The sequence below is a fragment of the Gossypium hirsutum genome, chromosome D04 (genome assembly GCF_007990345.1).
Source record: "Gossypium hirsutum isolate 1008001.06 chromosome D04, Gossypium_hirsutum_v2.1, whole genome shotgun sequence".
Lineage (NCBI taxonomy): Eukaryota > Viridiplantae > Streptophyta > Magnoliopsida > Malvales > Malvaceae > Gossypium > Gossypium hirsutum.
Window position 1 is genome coordinate 6447967 of NC_053440.1, and position 17822 is coordinate 6465788.

A 17822-nucleotide genomic window follows, 5' to 3' on the forward strand; every position below is an offset into this window, starting at 1 on the left:
AGACCAAATTAGAGAATAATTTAGGGACTCTAATGCAGTTAACCCAAAATCATATTTGTGCCTTCGGATCTACGTTTGGAGTCAAAGCAGAAACCAACAGCAGACAACAACGCTTAAACGTACGCCTAAAAACGACTGTGTACCAACATTCTCCATTATCAACTTTTAATTCCCATTAATAATCCATAATCCTTCTTCATTCATCACCAAATCAGATCTCTTGTTGAACATCCTCTCTTTCTCATTCTTCTTCACGTATTTGGATCTCATCAACACTTGATCAGGTTGCATTTTCCATTTGTAATTTATTACGTTACTGTTGAATTGCATTGCATTGGGCTTCTATGGATTTGATTCAATGCATTTTGTTTTTTAGATTTATTTTAGTACATTCTTTTTTCAATTGCTTTTGCTGGTTTGTTTATTGAGCTTTTCTTTTTTTCTTTAATTCAATTTATATCTTAAATGTTATTGTATAGGATAATCTAAACGATGGGGAGGTTTTTCTTTTTATTTGTTCTAAAAGTTGATTTAATGCTGTGAATTATATCGAATTTTCTTTCTGAAAAATAATAAGAGGTTGTTGATGGTTGATGGAAATTAAAAATTTTCAATTTTGGGTATTATCTTCACCTTTTTCTTTTAAATGAAGCTGTGTGGTTCTCATATTTTTCTGTTATAATTGATTCCAATAGGTGTCAACTGAGGTCTTTGGAATTTGGATGATCTAAAATAAGTAGAGTGGCAAATTTTTTTTATTGTATTTGGTTGATTCTTGGTTTATCTGATGCCAGGAATATCGTTCACACATTGCATAATTGATCAAAAAACAAGGCACTAATTGGACATTGGCGCGTTGTTTTCTAATGCAGTGCATAGATGGCTCTAACTTAGAATAGCAAAGGAGATGGTAAAGAGTAGTTTCAATAAAGAAAAAGTTGAATGCACAGGGACAACTGATACTCTGAGTGGAAATCAAGCTTCAGGTCTTCACAGGGACTCTTCCTTCTCTCTCTGGATTGATGAAGATGGGACAATTCATTTGGAACACCATTCAGTGAATACCAGTATCACTGCGGAAAACTCTGATTTTGAGTTGCCTATGCTTAATCAGAGTGAGTTACAAAACATGATTGTAGAAGGGGTTAGATTCAATAAATTTCCAGAGCAAAGTATGCACTTGAATGGTGATAGTAGCGTGGACAATATACAAGGAGGAGATAGCGCTGGGGAATATGTACCTTTTGATATCGAAAATGAATCTGCTTTGAATATAGGATCATCAGATATTTGTGATGATGGAGACATTGCTACTGGGAGTCCAAAAGCATTGCCCCTGAATTCTGACAGCTCCATTTCTCTTGTGGATGTGTTGAAAACTTTGTTCTTTATACTTGTATGGTACACTTTCAGCACATTTTTGACTTTGTAAGTCCATTTTAAATTAATCACAGTAGCATCATAGCTAAATTTAATACCAAATGCTTTTTCATATATCCTCTTATAATTTTTCCTTGAGCAGGTACAACAAAACCTTGTTGGGAGATGACCTTGGGAAGTTTCCAGCTCCCTTGTTGATGAATACTGTCCACTTCACCATGCAAGCTGTTTTATCAAAACTGATCACATGGTATTGGTCTCATAAATTTCTCCCTACTGATCCAATGACACGGAGAGATTACTTCTATAAAGGTAATTCATCAAGCATATATTCTTTCTGCTTCTTTATAATGTGAACTGGCACTTGCGTGTATACGTTCACTTAGAGTTAGTGTTTTAAAATACTGATCTTCTGTTCTTCTATGGTTTAAAACCTGTGTGTTTCTCTGTAACTTATTAACTTTTCTATCAACTAATGTACAGATGGACTTTGCCTTTCACAGTTGTACCTACGGCTCTTTCAACAGCACTGGACGTTAACCTGAGCAACGCATCCCTGGTTTTCATATCTGTTACTTTTGCCACAATGGTTTGTTAACTTTTCTATACTCCATATTGTGATGAATATTTAATCTCATCTTGACTAAATTACCTCCTCCAAATCTGTGAATATGTCTTTTTATTTTTCTTTTCTAGGTTGTGTTGACTAAATTTTTTTACTTTGTACCCTACAGTGTAAATCTGCAACTCCTATATTTCTTCTCCTATTTGCTTTTGCATTCAGGTGAGTTTTCAAATTGATCATGTCGATTGCTCATGTTTGGATGGCACTGAACAGTCTATATATATGTCTATAGATTTTGGGATGAAGCTCTCTTTTGCAAGAGAACAAAGATACCTACATATCATAACTTCTTTTATTAGAATGTATTTATATTTGTTTGAATAAAGTGCTTAGCTAATTCCCTGTGTCTAACCAAAAAATCATTTATTCTTCCATTCGATCTTCCCATTCATTATCCATGAGACCTTCTTCTCCTAATTCTTCCGATTCAACCAACAAATAATCAATAAGAACTCGCAAACATAGATTGGCTAATTGTTCTTGAATGCCACTTGCTCCAATAGCAATTTCTTGATTTCAAAATATAACGAAACCTTGGGTGGTTAAAAAAAGCGGGATACCATATTTCCAGGATTGAATTCATAGAAAAATAAACGAAAGCATTGTTACATATATATATATAAGCTTAGTTAGTAACTGGCTTGGGCCCTTAGGGACTGACTCTAATCGACCTTATGAAATGGAGTCATTGGACGTTGCCTTTAATCGACCTTATGAAATGGGCCTACAAGTTTGGTTCGTACTGGTTCCTATGTTGGCTTTAACCCATTGCTTATCCATTTTCGAACACGCCCTTTTAGCTAGACAGCCATTTTTTTGCTTGTCAGAAAACTGGCCTCTTTTATAAACTTGTGATGGCTTGGGTTGTTCAAAAGAGTTTGATTGCTGAAAGTTTTTCCACGGAAATGATCAGGGGTTTACCAACGTAGGTTATGTTCTTGATTTTCAAGCTGAATTAAATGGTGTGGTTAATTTTGCTTAGAATACAGGATGGGTAATTGACAGATTCCTTTTCCTTCATGATCTGTTGGAGGCATTGAGATGTATGTATGAAAACAAAATAGTAAATCAATGTGACCTAAATTTGCATTAGAATTAGCACCAATATGATCTCAGCTCAAGTAATTTTCACCTTTCTGAAACAAGTTGGAGTCCTCCACTTGAACCTATGTTATCCATATTATCTGGTCAAGGGGTTTATCGTCTGAAAGATCTAAAGCAACAAAAAAAGGATGATGAAACTTTGAAATTATGTTTTTATTTGGTCTACACCAAATGCTGGTGAATGCATCGAAAATGTGAAGTTATTGAACTAATAATATTCCAGAACATAGTTTGACTTGGTAAATGCATCTACCCAAAGTTGTTTAATTAAGGCTTTGTTGAGCTTTTTTTATTATTTGCTGAAGTGCTGACCACATTGGTTGATGGACTAAAATAGAACTTGGATTCCAATTTTGATTGAAAGGGCTGTTGTCTTGTTGGTTTTATTGAGATTTTTATTGCATAACTCTGAGATAGTTACTTCAGTTCATTTCCTTGAGTTTGTTGTACTCTCACTTTTTACACTAGACCGCACTTAGAACTTTGATCTTGTATCTTAAAATTTTCTTTGCATGATTTATCTTGATCACGTTTGGAGCTTTTATTTTTTTTTTACAATATTAGGGATGAAAAAGGAACATATCAATTTGGTAACTCAATCTGCCTGTGCTGTTTTATATTTATAAGATTAACTCACTTTTAGCCTGGGGATTAGGTATGTTACATGGACTTGAAATAGAGTCTCATACACAGGTATGTAATCTTTTTGACAATGCTCTACATTAGTTTTGAGGATCATAGTATCAGATTTGTTTATATAGGGAAGTGTCAGAACAGTCAGACACAGGTAGTTAAAGCGAAGAGTCCACGTAACATGCTCTGAATAACCACATATTGCAAGTTGTCTTCAGATATCTCTTATTCCAGCTGCTCCATTTTCTGTTTTTCTGAGAATCCATTGTATTCTTTCCCATGCCCCTTGTTGTTCTGATATTATTGTTGAATGTTTATTTATAAGGTTGGAGTCTCCAAGCCTTAACCTTTTAGGAATTATCTTGGTAATCTCTGTTGGGATTCTATTAACAGGTATGGATTCTCATCATTCTGTATGTTTCTTACAAGCAATTCGATTTCTATGTGTATATTAGCACCTTTTTGGTTGTATGTATTTTTTTATTATTCAAATTATTAAGGATGAAGTCGGAGAAAGGCACTAGTGAGTAGATATCTGTTTTGCTTCATAATTGTGGGTAATGTGCACCTGTCCTAGTCATATTGATGGCAATTAGATTTGAAGAAAAGATTTTACTTAATGCCTCACTTATAGGCAAAGATGTTCATCTTTTGGCTTCTCTCTTTTTGGAGTATCCCCTTCTTTTCACCTTTCTTAAAGTTTTCAAGCGTTTTGGAAACTATATCCTAATCAATGCAGCAATACATTGTGGACATTTTATTTGTCTTCCTTTGATTCTTGTCATTTCATTATTGACTTGAATATAAACCTCACTAGAGTTCTTGTGGTTGTATGAATGATGTAAGATTTGAAGGGAGGCTTTGTTGATGTCGAAAGGATTGGGATGATGACTAGAATTAGGGACCTTAAGCTATTAATACTGGGTTACTATTGAAGAGAGAAATTGAAGATTTAGAAGGCTATCTAGGTACTATGAATGGACCTGCGAAAAGCAGGTTAGGGCTTGGGTTGAAGTTTGATGATTATTTAGTTAGTGTGGAATGAGTTTGGTAGGGAGTGATTTCTGTCTGTTCTGAGCCTTAAAAGAGTGATATAGGAATGATTTGTAATCTGTAACAGAAGTGACAATAAAAATATTTCCAGCATCTCAAATTGGATGTCCACATTCGAAACAGCTCAAAATTTTAGGAATGAAGCTTATGTTCCTTCATAACTTTTACCATTAAGTTTTGTAAAAGCTAGAGAGATCCATATAAACTTCATATTTCAGTAAGGGAAACATTGGAAAAACGTGATCCATTTTGGGAAAGTTGACATTTTTGTGATACCTGTAAAAAAGATGGCATTCAATTTGTTGTGATGGAGGGAGTAGGAAAGAAGAAAATGATAGGAAACTTCGGATTCGTGACTACATTTTGGTTTCATAGATGGGCTAGGGTTGCTTCATAGAATCCATAGAACTATAATAGCTGCTTAAAAAATCTCATAAACTTATGCTTCTAGTCCAATGAAATGAAAGTGACGAATAATTTTGTAGTAACCAGTGTAAATTAATGATAGAAATGCTGAAATCAGTTTTAAAACTCACTTTAAAAAAATATCTTTTTTAATGATTTAGTTTCTTGTTCTGTACATACTACTTATTTTTATTTTATTTAATAAATATATTGAGAAAATCATTTATTTAATATAATGATTAAATGATTATTTATGATAATTTCAAATGTCAAATAAAATACGATATGCATATATAATTTATTAAAATCTCCTTTTCATTATATCTCTAATGGCCATTTTATTTCTTATTGCATTGCTGCCTTTCTTTTAAGAATTATCATTTTTAACAATTGCACTTTTATCTACACAGTTACAATCTCATTAGAAGGCTAAATTGGTCCTTAATCGACCAAATCATTCTGACAGCTAAATAACTTTCTACATAGAGTTTGTCTAATATTTAAGCATGTTGTGACAGTTTCTTTTATGTCGTTGCATCTCTCTCTCTTACAGTGTCAAATAGTTACAAAACTTATGAAACTTGATCTTTCTTATTCCAGTTTCAAAGGAGACAGGTTTTCAGTTTTGGGGTTTTGTTTTTGTCATGCTTGCGGCTGTTATGTCTGGATTCCGCTGGTGCATGACTCAAATACTTTTGCAGGTATGGCTTTGATTTATTTCCTTTTTACATGATATGTTAGACTGAGAGTTCAATTATTTGATCTTATTTTCAAATTATTTCTTCTTCTCTTTTTTCTTTTTACTAATTACATTGATTTGTTTTATTTATTGCGTCCAATTTGACTTTATCCGGAATGGGCTACCTTCAAAAGAAAGAAGCCTATGGTAGTCCCTCTCTCTCTCTCTCTTGTTCCCTTCTGTTTAAGTTCATCATTTTCCTCCTTTAATTTGTACATCACCATGTTATTTAAATACCCTTTTCTATGTTTTCTGATCAACACATTTGCATCGCATGATATTATCATTATCCATTCTCACTGTTATTGCTAGAAGGATTGTACTTTATTTTATTTTTCTGGAGTGGATGACTGAGTTTGTGTTATTTGTTCCTTTGTCTAAGAAGGAATAATATTCCTTTGAGCTTGCTTAAACATGAGAAATCTTTTATCATCAGTACCATAAGAGAAATTTGTCTATTGCAATATTTAGTTCTCAGGGCATGCTACAATATATCCTAGGTTATATTCTTTCTGCTGATAAGTCATATATGTGAGATATGGTTACATCAATTGATTTCTGCATACAATATCTGGCTGCTAAAAAGTTTGGTGTAATTTAGTTATAACAATCTCTGTCTCGAGCTGATATAGTTTATAAGGAGGACATGTTTGGTGTGGATGCTGAGTTGGCAATCCTGAAGTTCTAGTTCTCATTTTGATAATGATATTCTAGAAATTTTTTTTTCTCTAATGCCTATTGAATGGAGAATTTTAATTTATATATAGTGATAGATTATGAGTGGTGTCACTAAAAGTTATCTGATTGCTTTACATAAGCTGGTTTTCTTCTTCTTGTTGGTTCTTCTGATTTTATTTTACAGCATGGTCTAACTATTTAATTTTTTCTAGGTTTGAAGAACCCACTTACCTTCATGAGCTACGTGACTCCGGTAATGGCTGTTGTGACAGCTCTTCTTTCTCTCCTGTTGGACCCGTGGGATCAATTCACGAAGAACAGTTATTTTAATAGTTCATGGCATATTGCTCGAAGCTGCTTTTTGATGCTTTTTGGTGGAACACTCGCATTCTTTATGGTAGGAACCTATGCTTATGCTTAAGCATCCCCTTTTTCTCCCTTTAATTTTCCTAAGTATAGTAATCTATGCTTCACGTGCCTTGCATATGGATGATTAACACATAATATCGTAACTTCTGTATTAGAATATTATTTTTATAATAAAAACAATATTTTAATAAACAGGTAACATAGTGAATAAAAAATGTTTCTCTTGTGGCTTGAAGAAGCTAAGCTTTCTTCTTATTGCAGGTTTTAACAGAGTACATCCTTGTTTCTATAACAAGCGCAGTTACAGTGACAATAGCTGGGGTTGTGAAGGAGGCTGTCACCATATTGGTACATTGTTTTCTTTACATGCACACACATACATATACACACACACATATTTGTTTTTAACGGTTTTGCAAAACTTGACTTTTTATTAAAAGGCTCACTAGCATTCTGACTTTTTGTTTGTGACCGAGTATGGTCCAAAGTCGTTAAAATTGCATATGTGAGTCCTTGAAAGAAAGCATTGTCTCGTCAGTAATCTCATTTTCTTTTTTTACTCTGGTACTAATAGAGTAGTTCATGCTATTCATCAATTTAAGACACAGTTGGGAGCCACTGCTGATTCAAAGAACTATTACCTGAGCATGCTGCAGATAGCTCTCTTGGAGCTGGCAGTCATACCATTTGGGACTCTTATATTTGTTGTTTTATAATTATGCATATCCATATGTAACTTTAGAAGTTATGGGGAAATGGAAAAAAATGAACCACACAGTTCAAATTGAGCCAGATCGGCATAACCAAAGCTGAGTTCAATCAATAATTCTTGTGCTTGATAATATTTAGTCAAGTTGAGCCTGGCTAGAATCTTGGCTAACCTACGGCTCTATTTTTACACCCTAACTTCAGATAAGGATCAGTTCTGAATTTACGGAGTTCAAATTGCATCAGGTTTGGGTGGTAGACCTTTGAGCCTATTCAAGTTAGACTAGTTTGATTGGGTTCGCTTTTCCACCTTAATTTTTATTAACCTCCTCTCCAAAAAAGAATAGTTTGAAATTATTACTCCATGTCAGCAGATATCAGTCCATTTGTCACACACCTTATTTTCTTACATATCACTTCTTGCCTGTTTTTACATTTATTACTCCATGCCAGTGGATTTCAGTCCATTAAATTTTACTAATCATGTATTAATGCAATGAGCTTAAGAAAGTCTAGAGTAAAGTTGAGAAATTTTTTTGTTCAGCTGTCTCATTTCTATGCAATGACTAGAGTTGCTCGAGTATTTTACTTAAATGCGGGGTGATGACTGAGTTCCCTAATTGAGGCAGTTCATAGGGAGGAGAAATTGTTTATCAGATTTCATTTTAACAACCTGGTCATGAATGGTCGGGGATGGATGGTTTAATGGCTTGTTTCCGGGTCTCACTTGATTTTCACTAATATTTTGGCTTGTATTGGATCTGGAAGTGGAATCTTAACCCCCTTTACTTTATCCAACAAAATCTTCTCAAGTCTTGTGGTGTCAGTCTTCACATGCATAATGTTATTTTCCTATTGATTTTACTATTCGTGCTGATTTTGTTGTTTATTTTCCTACCATATATTTGTAGTGGTTTACTCTAATTATTTTCTAATACTCATTCAGGTTGCCGTATTTTACTTGCATGATGAGTTTACGTGGTTAAAAGGTGCTGGACTCCTCACTATCATGGTTGGTGTCAGTTTATTCAACTGGTACAAGTAAGTGGTCAATAAATCTACTTTCTGAATTTGCCGTTTCTTCTTTCTTTAGGCACTCACTCCTGTGCAAAAACTTGTAGTTAGCTATATTCCTTCAAATTTTCTGAAGTTCTAAAACATTTACTTGGTCTAGCACTTGTGGCAGAGATAATGAATTTATACGAAGGCAATGTTTCTTGGATTGTGTGTTACAGAAGCCTAAACTTTGTCTGGTGTTGTTGATTAAAGCACATTTACATGTTTCTAATTCATTGTTTAGATATCTTATTATTTTTTTAGTTATTGAAATTCTGCCGTTGTTCATATAAAAAATCAAAGTTTTGGAGGTTTTAGTCATAAGGAATCATTTCTTTATTAAGTGAAGGCATACAATTAGATGGCTTTGCACTTTTGAGCTCCCACCCCTAAAGGTATTGAACTTTTCCAGGGTTTAGGAATGTTGTATGTCATTTGTAGGAAGAATTTTTATCTTTGGTCTTGGTATTTTGGGTGTTTCTTTATGCTTTTAACTTATGCCAGAATCTATTGTCGATTATAAGTTGGTGTACCAAGTTAATTGATTAAGTTGCTGTACGTAATTGTTATGTTTCTTGTCTAATTTCCACCAGTTGTCGAATACTTGCACACTTGGCCAATTAACTTGTACAAACTTTAGAATTTCTCTTTTATTGTCGCTATCAATCTCAAGCTTCGTAAATACCTTTTGGGTTCTTTATTTTATTCATTTAGTTTGTTTTTGGAGTGATGTTTTATTGTTGCTAGGGAACAGTCATGGAGAACATATTATGCTTTGTAATAAACTATGAGATATTAGGAGAGGTACAAATATTTGCAGCTCCAACCACCAGAAAGGATGGGGGCTATCTTGTCCCTAGGATTTCTGGGGCTTACAACGACTAAGGCTACTTTTATCTTGGTTTAATATGTAAATTGCCTCAAACTATGCACCTTATTTGGTAAAAGAAAAAAAGAACAAAAAAAAAAAACTCAATTAGGCAGTGAAGCTTTTATTTCTGGCGAGTTAACCCGATGGACTAATGATATTACATAAAATGCAGATCTGGCTTAGTTGATCTATATTAAGTTGTCATGCGTCTAGCCATTGCCATTTTAGTGTTTAGAAAAGAAAAAAAAATTGAACTGACGTGGTGAAGTAGTATTGCTCAAACCATGTAGCATTAAGCATTTTATATCATGGCATTGGTCTATTGTGAATTTTTCTTGGGTCAACCTATAAAGGTGTATGATTCGAGAGCCAGTTTACATATTAACCCTTTTATCTTCTTCTTGTATTCTCGGGAAATTGACGTGTGAGCCTGATTTGGATTACCAATTTTATTACCATGTCAATACTTCAAATTTATACTTAACTAGATCTGAATACCAAACTTTTAACCCTAATTGCATCTATTTCCAATTTCCCGCAAAAATCCCTGAGAAAATTTGCGTTTTCAATTCTCACCTTCCTGTAACTGTCCATCATGGTCTCTTAATTCAACGAGCCATGAATTCGACATTCTAGGATTTACAACCAATTGATGTGTCATGTCAAGTTTTTTTCTCTATGCATTCAAGTTCAACCAAAGATATGAAATTATATTGAAATTGAACTATTTACTACTATTTGATGTAGCTATACAGTTTCCATTTGGCATTACCTTTTAACATCGATTTGTTTGCCCAATCTACTTTTAGAGTTCACTGTAGTAATTTCTGAGTGTTTTTATTGATCTACTTTGTGCTCTCTGGTTCCTTCTGTGGCTAACCTATGCTGTTTTTCTCATCCTCTTTTGAAGATACCTAAAGCTGCAGAAGGGCAAACTAGAAGAAGATGAAGCGGCAATAGCGCTCACAGCTAATCATGCCGCTAAGTATGTCATCCTTGACGAGATGGAGGATTAAGATGATGTAGCTACGGAGCTTTAAAGATCACCTGATGTTCATAAAGATGAACCTAGTAAGCCTTTCTAATGCCTTGATAAAATGAATTCATCTTTGTACACTAATTTCTGGATTCACCATCGGTATTTTTCACATTATGCCTCAATTTCGTGAGATTGTTGCATGTCGCATTTAGGGCCTGATAAAAATTCAGTCATTTAGTGGAAATACTGAGCATTCATCTCTCAGGGTCGTCACATCAACAACTGCTGGGCTCGTAGTTTACCTCCAACATGTTGGTGGTGAATTAATAGAAGTGAAACAAAGTTTTTGACATTTTGCTGCTCATACTAAAGCAAAACGGTAAGCTAGTCAGTATGAAATGATTCATCAAGTTCTCATTATCCTTTTTCTTCTTAAACTACAGGATATCACATACCTAGTTTTATGTCAGTCAGTTAGATTGTCACCATTTTCGGCTGACATTATTCTTAAGAAATTCATGATACATATTTTCTATGGTGAGATTTTGATTTGAATCACGGTGTAGTCCGGTTGTTTATGTGATCACATTTAAGAAGTGAATTTCAATAAGCTCAATATCTGTATTTTGTCTTTGTATGTGTGTGTACATATACTTGGCTTGCGGTGGTTTCATTTATGCCAAAAAAGTGGAAGATATTTAATGCCATCATTTTTCAGTGAATGGAACTGAGATTAATTTTCATGAAACTTAGCCCTCCTTTGGTTTGGTTTTTAATGCCAGTGAGGTGCAGTTGGGGTAAATAATTGTTACCAACCTCACTGCTATGTTGTTTGGTTTAGTATAACAGTTCAGTTAAAATGTATTTCCACCACGTTGATATGTTAAAAATCAGCTGGAGATTTCAGCTGCAATTAAAATTTACTGGGGCAGTTGGTATTTTTAACAAACAAAAATACCCATACTTTTATTTATTATTTTACTATTTTATCTTTGAAAGTTCAACTAATTTCTTTCTCAATCTTATTTTTATTATTTTATAATAAAATATTGAAAAATACATTTTAATATTTTATTAAATTAATTTATAAATTCACATATTTTAATAATTTTATAAAAGTAAAATAATTTAAAATTTTCATTATATATCAATTCTAATCTGATGTCTTTAATAGTCATTTTTTATTCTCACCCTACCGCTGTGTTTGAATCTAAACACACACTCCACCATTGTTTCTAATCTCATTGCTACAGTATCCAATCTCACCGCTACAGTAACTAATCTTACCGTTACTGCTGTTTTTAACCTCACCGGAGGTAAACACACCGCCCATCCAAACTAAGCCTTAGTTTAAATATAGTTATGGCAGATGAATTTTTTTTCCCTCCATCTATTTACTATTTACTAGCAAATTTACCACAAAATTATACCCCAATTCTCAGTGTGATATTTGAAGGATTTTATCTTTTCTGTTAAAAATAGTTCTTAAACTATCATTTTATCCCAAAATGTAATAAGAAAGTTGTGTTTCACGTTCTTATAGGTTGGTATTGTTTTTTATCAATGGAAACAAAATTGCTAATTTAGGTTTTCTTTTTACAAAAAGAATTTTAAATCCCTAATTGAGAATTGGATATCGCTTAGGGGGCAATTTGCAAATAAAACTATTTCTTTTAAGAGAAACGAAAGTATCAATCAAATATATCTTGTCTTACCTTGAGATTGATTATATAGGGCATATTATTAATTGAAAGATATAAATTTTAGATAGATTGTTTTCTTTTTTAAAAGAAAAAACCTAGTTTATTTTACCAATTTTAAAATCAATGATAATGATTTCACCAAAAAAAATTTCAATGGTAATGAGAATAAAAATAAAAAAATGTATACGTGTAAGATTGATTGAAATTGTAAAAGATATTAAATATTTAAAAGAAAAAAGATAAAGTAATTCCATATTTATGTTTTGTATAACTTAAATAAAGCTAATATTTATAAATATTATTAATATGATTGATGGTTAAATTTAATTATATAATTCTACTTCAGCACATGTTTAAATTAGAGTAAACAAATATTTTTATTTTTGTTCTTCAACAAAAATAGTTAGATCCATCTAACAATGGTGATTGAGTTGTTGATCCTCCTTCCATTTTTTCCATTATAGCTTGTCAAATATAGCATGTTTAGCAAATTAATTGTGTAATTTGAACTTAACCGATGTCTGTGAAGTTTTACTTAGAGAATCAATTCACAAATATTAGCATAATATAAAAACAATTATTTGTCCCACTTAACTCTTAAGGTGCAATTCCCCATTTTGTATATATCAGTGTGATTCTCGCTACCCACTTTAGCAATCACTTTATAAAATCATTTGAAGATGACCAATTCAACAAAATAGTTTCTTACACAAAAAAAATTGATCCTACCATTCACTCACAAAAATCTATCACTTAAGTCGGTATGTAGATCATTTAAATAACCAACTCAATGCCATCAATAAGCTCCCTTATCTTTTATATTACATATAGATAATATATGTTTTTAAAAAAATTCTAATCATATCATCTAGTTCGAAGTTGTTTTATCTTTAAAATCTCTCTTCAATGTCAATGGCATTATCTTCAAAAATTTCAAGTCTCTTTACACTTTTATCTTATGTAGACTTCAAATCAAATGGGCTCTTTTATGCATTATTTTCTCATCACATGAAGATTAAATTCTTTAAATATTTGTATTTATCAATCATTACCATTTCTGTTACGTATTACATCAAACAAACTAATACGAAGGCAAAGTAAAAAATAAACAACTAAAGCAAGTGTTGTGCCAAAATGTTGTGGTTTCCAGTATTGGCATAAGTTAAGCTATTGTGTCTACACAACACTCTAAATCTTAATAACCTTTCCATTTGACATTTTTGAGCAATAAAAAGTAATTACAACTAAAAACAAGGAGCAATTAATTGAACAAGTTCATATTTCGCTCAGAAACAATGTTTAGAGTTGAATGACCAAATAAAAACTCCCTTAAAACATTACCAATAAAACTTCAACAAAAAATCCCCCTATATCACTACTCCCTTTTTTGGAAAAATCCAAAGAGGATCTTCAGCTTTCAAGTCCCGAATGTATTGCAATACATTGAGCTTCCTTTTGTTGATGCTCAGCAATAGGGTTTAAAAAATCTAACTCAACACATAGAACTCTTCAAGGACAAAGTAGATTATTTACGGCACCAACTGTGGGCACAACAACTTCCTTTACATTAAGGTTTTCTTCATGTTTTTCAATAATCAAAGTATCAGTTGGGATGGTGTCATCATCATGGCTCTGGTATCAAATTGGATATTATATTTCAAATCATGTGGATGAGACTCTCAAAGATCATTAGCTTACATATTTTACTATCGTATGAGGAGTTGATATAATAGCACCAAGATTAACTTTAATCACATTACCAACTTTGAATAGCAGAAGATCCAATCTTTTGCTTATTGGTACATCAAATTAGGTTGGCATCTAGTTCATATTTGCTGAAGCAACTTGAACTGGTGTTGTTTCTTCATCAAATAGTTCAATTGATTCCTTAATTACTTGATGTAGAAGCCTTTGTCTTATGGCTCTTTGTAAGCAACATTTGAGATCTTCTTCTTTCAAATTTGAAAGAAAAAACTTCACTAGATGAATAACTATCAAACTTGGTCTAATTGTTTCCTTCTTTTCCACCATGTTCTGACTCTCTTTTACCATTATCATCTAATTAGGACCGACTTGGGTGTGATTGTGATTCCAATTCAATCGTTGTCCTCCAACTTTCTTTAGTATTAGGATAATTATCTAACTCACTCATTCTTCTTGAATCAATCAAGCTAGTTCTTTCAACAGCTTCAATGTTTTTCCCATTGAATGGGAATATCTTTATAAAGGCATATTATTAAATGAAAGATATAAATTTGAGATAGCTTAGTTTACAACTAAAACAAACATTTGAATATTGTTGAGGTAAGTTTTGGGAGTAGTGACTCAAAAAGTAAACACTGCATTTAACATTACGCAAGTCATATAACTTGCTTTATTTATTGGCATATTTGACCAAAATATTTTGATTATTTACTTACATCTTTGTGAGGATCTTGCGCAACCAATTTCATGTTTATTATTGTTGTATTAATCATTTGTTGTATTGAAATTAAAGATAACAAATTTACTCACTGAATTAGACTCCGTAAATGTAGGGAAACAGGACTACATAAACAACTTGAAATGTTCTTATTTTCTCTATTTTATCATAGTGAAAGTGATCATTGTAGTCATCACTTACACACTATATTTTTCATAAACAATTATCGAGTGTAGATTCCAACAATTGGAATGAGAGCCTCCCACTTAACATAACTAGTGGTGTACCTGGTGGCGATGCTTGCTTGAGATGGAAGGTTCTTCATTGTTACAACCTCCTATATTGGATGGAGTGTATTATGCTTATTGAAAAGTAAGAATAATTGTTTTCGTAAAGTCTATGGGCATGGAGATCAAGTCTCAGTAGTTAGGAGCCCCCTATCGTTGATGTATCTGGTGTCAAAACTCCCAAAGCTAAGACTACTTGGACCATTGAAGAAGAGAGACTTGATAATACGAACTCAAATGCCCTTAGTGTAATCTTCTGTAGTGTTGATGGTTAGGAGTTCAAAAAGATTTCTAAATATTTTTATTAATTTTTATGTTTTTAAAAAATAATTAATTGCTAACTTGACATATAAATAGATGCCACATCAACAAAGTTAATAAAATATTAATATGCAAGGTCAATGACACCAACTATACAAATATAAAAAGATAAAAATTTAATTATAATTTAAATAATAGTGTTATATAGATGAATTTTATTTAATTTAAATAAAAGTTTGGAGGAAGATTAGGGTTTTTCATCTTCGTATATACCCTTAAATAAATTCAGCCTTTTGCTCTTTTGAAGTATTTGTGGGAAACCCTTTGTTTATGAAGCAGAGCAATAAAATCCGGTGAGTGGAGCGAGCTTAGAATTAGAATCAAGCATGGGATCCAAAACCAAAGGCCACAAGGCCAAAACTAAGAACAAGAACAAGAACAAACCTGATTCTGTCCATAGCAACAACAATGAGGAAAGCGGCGGTGGCAAGATAATTAAGGATGCTCGATTTGCTTCTCTACACTCGGACCCTCGTTTTCAGAAGGTCCCGAAACGCAAGACAAAGGTTGTCATTGATTCTCGTTTCAATCGGATGTTCACTGACAAGAGGTTTGCTTCATCTTCAGCGCCTTTGGATAAGCGAGGGAAGCCCAAGAAGGGAAACACCCAGAGTTCTCTTCGCCATTATTATCACCTTGAAGAAGAAGAAGGGGTAGAGGACAAGAGAAAGAAAGCTGCTCTGAGTGAAGAGGATGGTACTGAGGAGGAGAGTGATACTAGTGAAATGCCTCAAATGGACAGCGATGGGGAGTTGGAAGAGGAGGAAAGATCAGAAACCGGTTCCACGACCGAAGAGGAAGATATTGATATAGATTACGAGGATGGAGAGCCTGAAATACAGGTACCCTTTGTCTAATATATTTGGTTATTCTATTTTGATTTCAATTACTTGATTATGGTTAAGGAAATGAGTTAGGGTATTGAATTTATTTGATCTTGATTATCTTTTTTTTAGTTTGATTTTGCTGCTAAGCTTAATAACTGGTGTTTTCTAGTTAAAAGGTACAAGAATGAAGATATGAAGAAGCAGAATTTTAACTTTGTGATAAACTAATCTGCTAAGTTAAAAGCTGCTAGTGATTGGTGTTCATTTATTTTTCTAAAATCGTATTGTTTTATATTGATTATTTTTCCAGGAAGAAAATATCCCAATGATTGAAAAGGAAACCCGCAGGCTTGCAGTTGTGAATATGGATTGGAGGCATGTTAAGGTATGTCATTGTAGTTTGTTCAAAGCTAGGTATGGTGCAATAGCTTAAACTGTTTTCTAAATGCTGATTGCCAATGAAATATAGAAAGTTGATATATTATTCCAATTAATAACTATTAAAGTTTATCTTTGAGTTACTTATTTAAATGCATGTGTATTTCCTTGTTCTTTTGAAATTATAATTTCTTTGAGGGAAGGGATTTGCTTGGTATTTTGTCCTGTTTATGTAATTTAATTAGAGTATGTCATGGTACCTGCGTTTGTATTTTAACTTATGTTAATTCGATTTAATATGTCGCTGTAGGGTGAGGTTACATAATTGCAAATGATAGATCCAATTAAAGAAATCTTTGTGTCATGTTTACCTTCATTGAATATTTTCATTGTATTGGTTCTTTTTATTGAGTCTTAATTTGAATAGAATCTAATAAAGTACCATTGTGGTTTGAATTTTAAAAGCTGTTGTTATTTTTATAGAATGATACCTGTTTCAATCAGTTTGAAGTGATTGACTAAATGAAAATTTAAAAAAAAATTAAGGAAAAGAAAAGAAGTTCATTGAACTTCGCTTAATCATGACACTTTGATCATAAGAATTGTTTTCTTTGCATTATGGTGTTTCCTAGTTCTTTCCGATTCAACATTGAAGTCAAAGAGTAATTATTAAGCTTTTCTCTGATCTCAATATTGGTTCTCATTTCTCACATACTCTCTCTTTTCTTTACTTTTGGTGAAAACTTGAGATTTAGAATTGTAGTAGATCTTATTGTACAGGATACTAATGAGCTGAATTGTATCTATGAATATCATCTTCTCACTTTGGTTATGATAAGTTAGGGTCTCAAGGTTTGTAATTTGTTAGTAAACAAACTGTATATAGGCTTGAGTTCTGACTAATTATCTGACCCTTTTTATATGTAGGCTGCTGACTTGTATGTAATGTTAAGCTCATTTCTTCCGAAAGATGGACAAATTATTTCAGTCGCTGTTTATCCATCTGAATTTGGACTTCAGCGCATGAAAGAGGAGGAAATTCATGGACCAGTAGGCCTATTTGATGGTGAAAATGAGGATAATGATGAAGATGGTGATGATGAAATTGATAATGAAAAATTGCGTGAATATGAGAGAAGTAGGCTAAGGTGATTGCTGCTAATTGTCAATTTACTGGTCCCATTCTATCTGTTGTATTTCTCTTTCTTTCTTTCTTTTTTTTCTGTCTCGTTAGTAATTGTTAAAGACTCTTTTGATGGTCAGTGAATTGTTGAAATGCTGACT

At 32.8% G+C, this 17822-nt stretch overlaps 2 protein-coding genes across 4 annotated transcripts; both read left to right on the forward strand.

Moving 5' to 3' along the window:
* Nucleotides 1–123: 123 nt before the first annotated feature.
* On the forward strand, nt 124–11216 carry LOC107959698 (probable sugar phosphate/phosphate translocator At1g06470). Of its 3 annotated transcripts, none has more exons than XM_016895819.2 (13): nt 124–284; nt 873–1428; nt 1523–1692; nt 1884–1969; nt 2115–2164; nt 4068–4135; nt 5801–5901; nt 6074–6086; nt 6830–7014; nt 7248–7334; nt 8641–8735; nt 10532–10692; nt 10813–11216. In XM_016895819.2, exons 2-12 carry the CDS (start codon nt 908–910, stop codon nt 10635–10637), a joined length of 1482 nt encoding a protein of 493 aa, XP_016751308.1. In that variant the 5' UTR covers nt 124–284; nt 873–907; the 3' UTR covers nt 10638–10692; nt 10813–11216. The 3 variants fall into 3 exon arrangements, with proteins under 3 accessions (XP_016751308.1, XP_016751307.1, XP_016751306.1); XM_016895818.2 differs by having other exon boundaries at nt 125–284; nt 795–1428; nt 10866–11216; XM_016895817.2 differs by having other exon boundaries at nt 126–284; nt 10866–11216.
* A 4296-nt stretch (nt 11217–15512) lies between these two features.
* Nucleotides 15513–17822, forward strand: LOC121203574 (pre-rRNA-processing protein esf1). The gene is made up of 3 exons (XM_041091797.1): nt 15513–16175; nt 16471–16545; nt 17466–17822. The coding sequence occupies exons 1-3, from the start codon at nt 15660–15662 to the stop codon at nt 17688–17690; spliced, it is 816 nt and encodes a 271-aa protein (XP_040947731.1). The 5' UTR covers nt 15513–15659; the 3' UTR covers nt 17691–17822.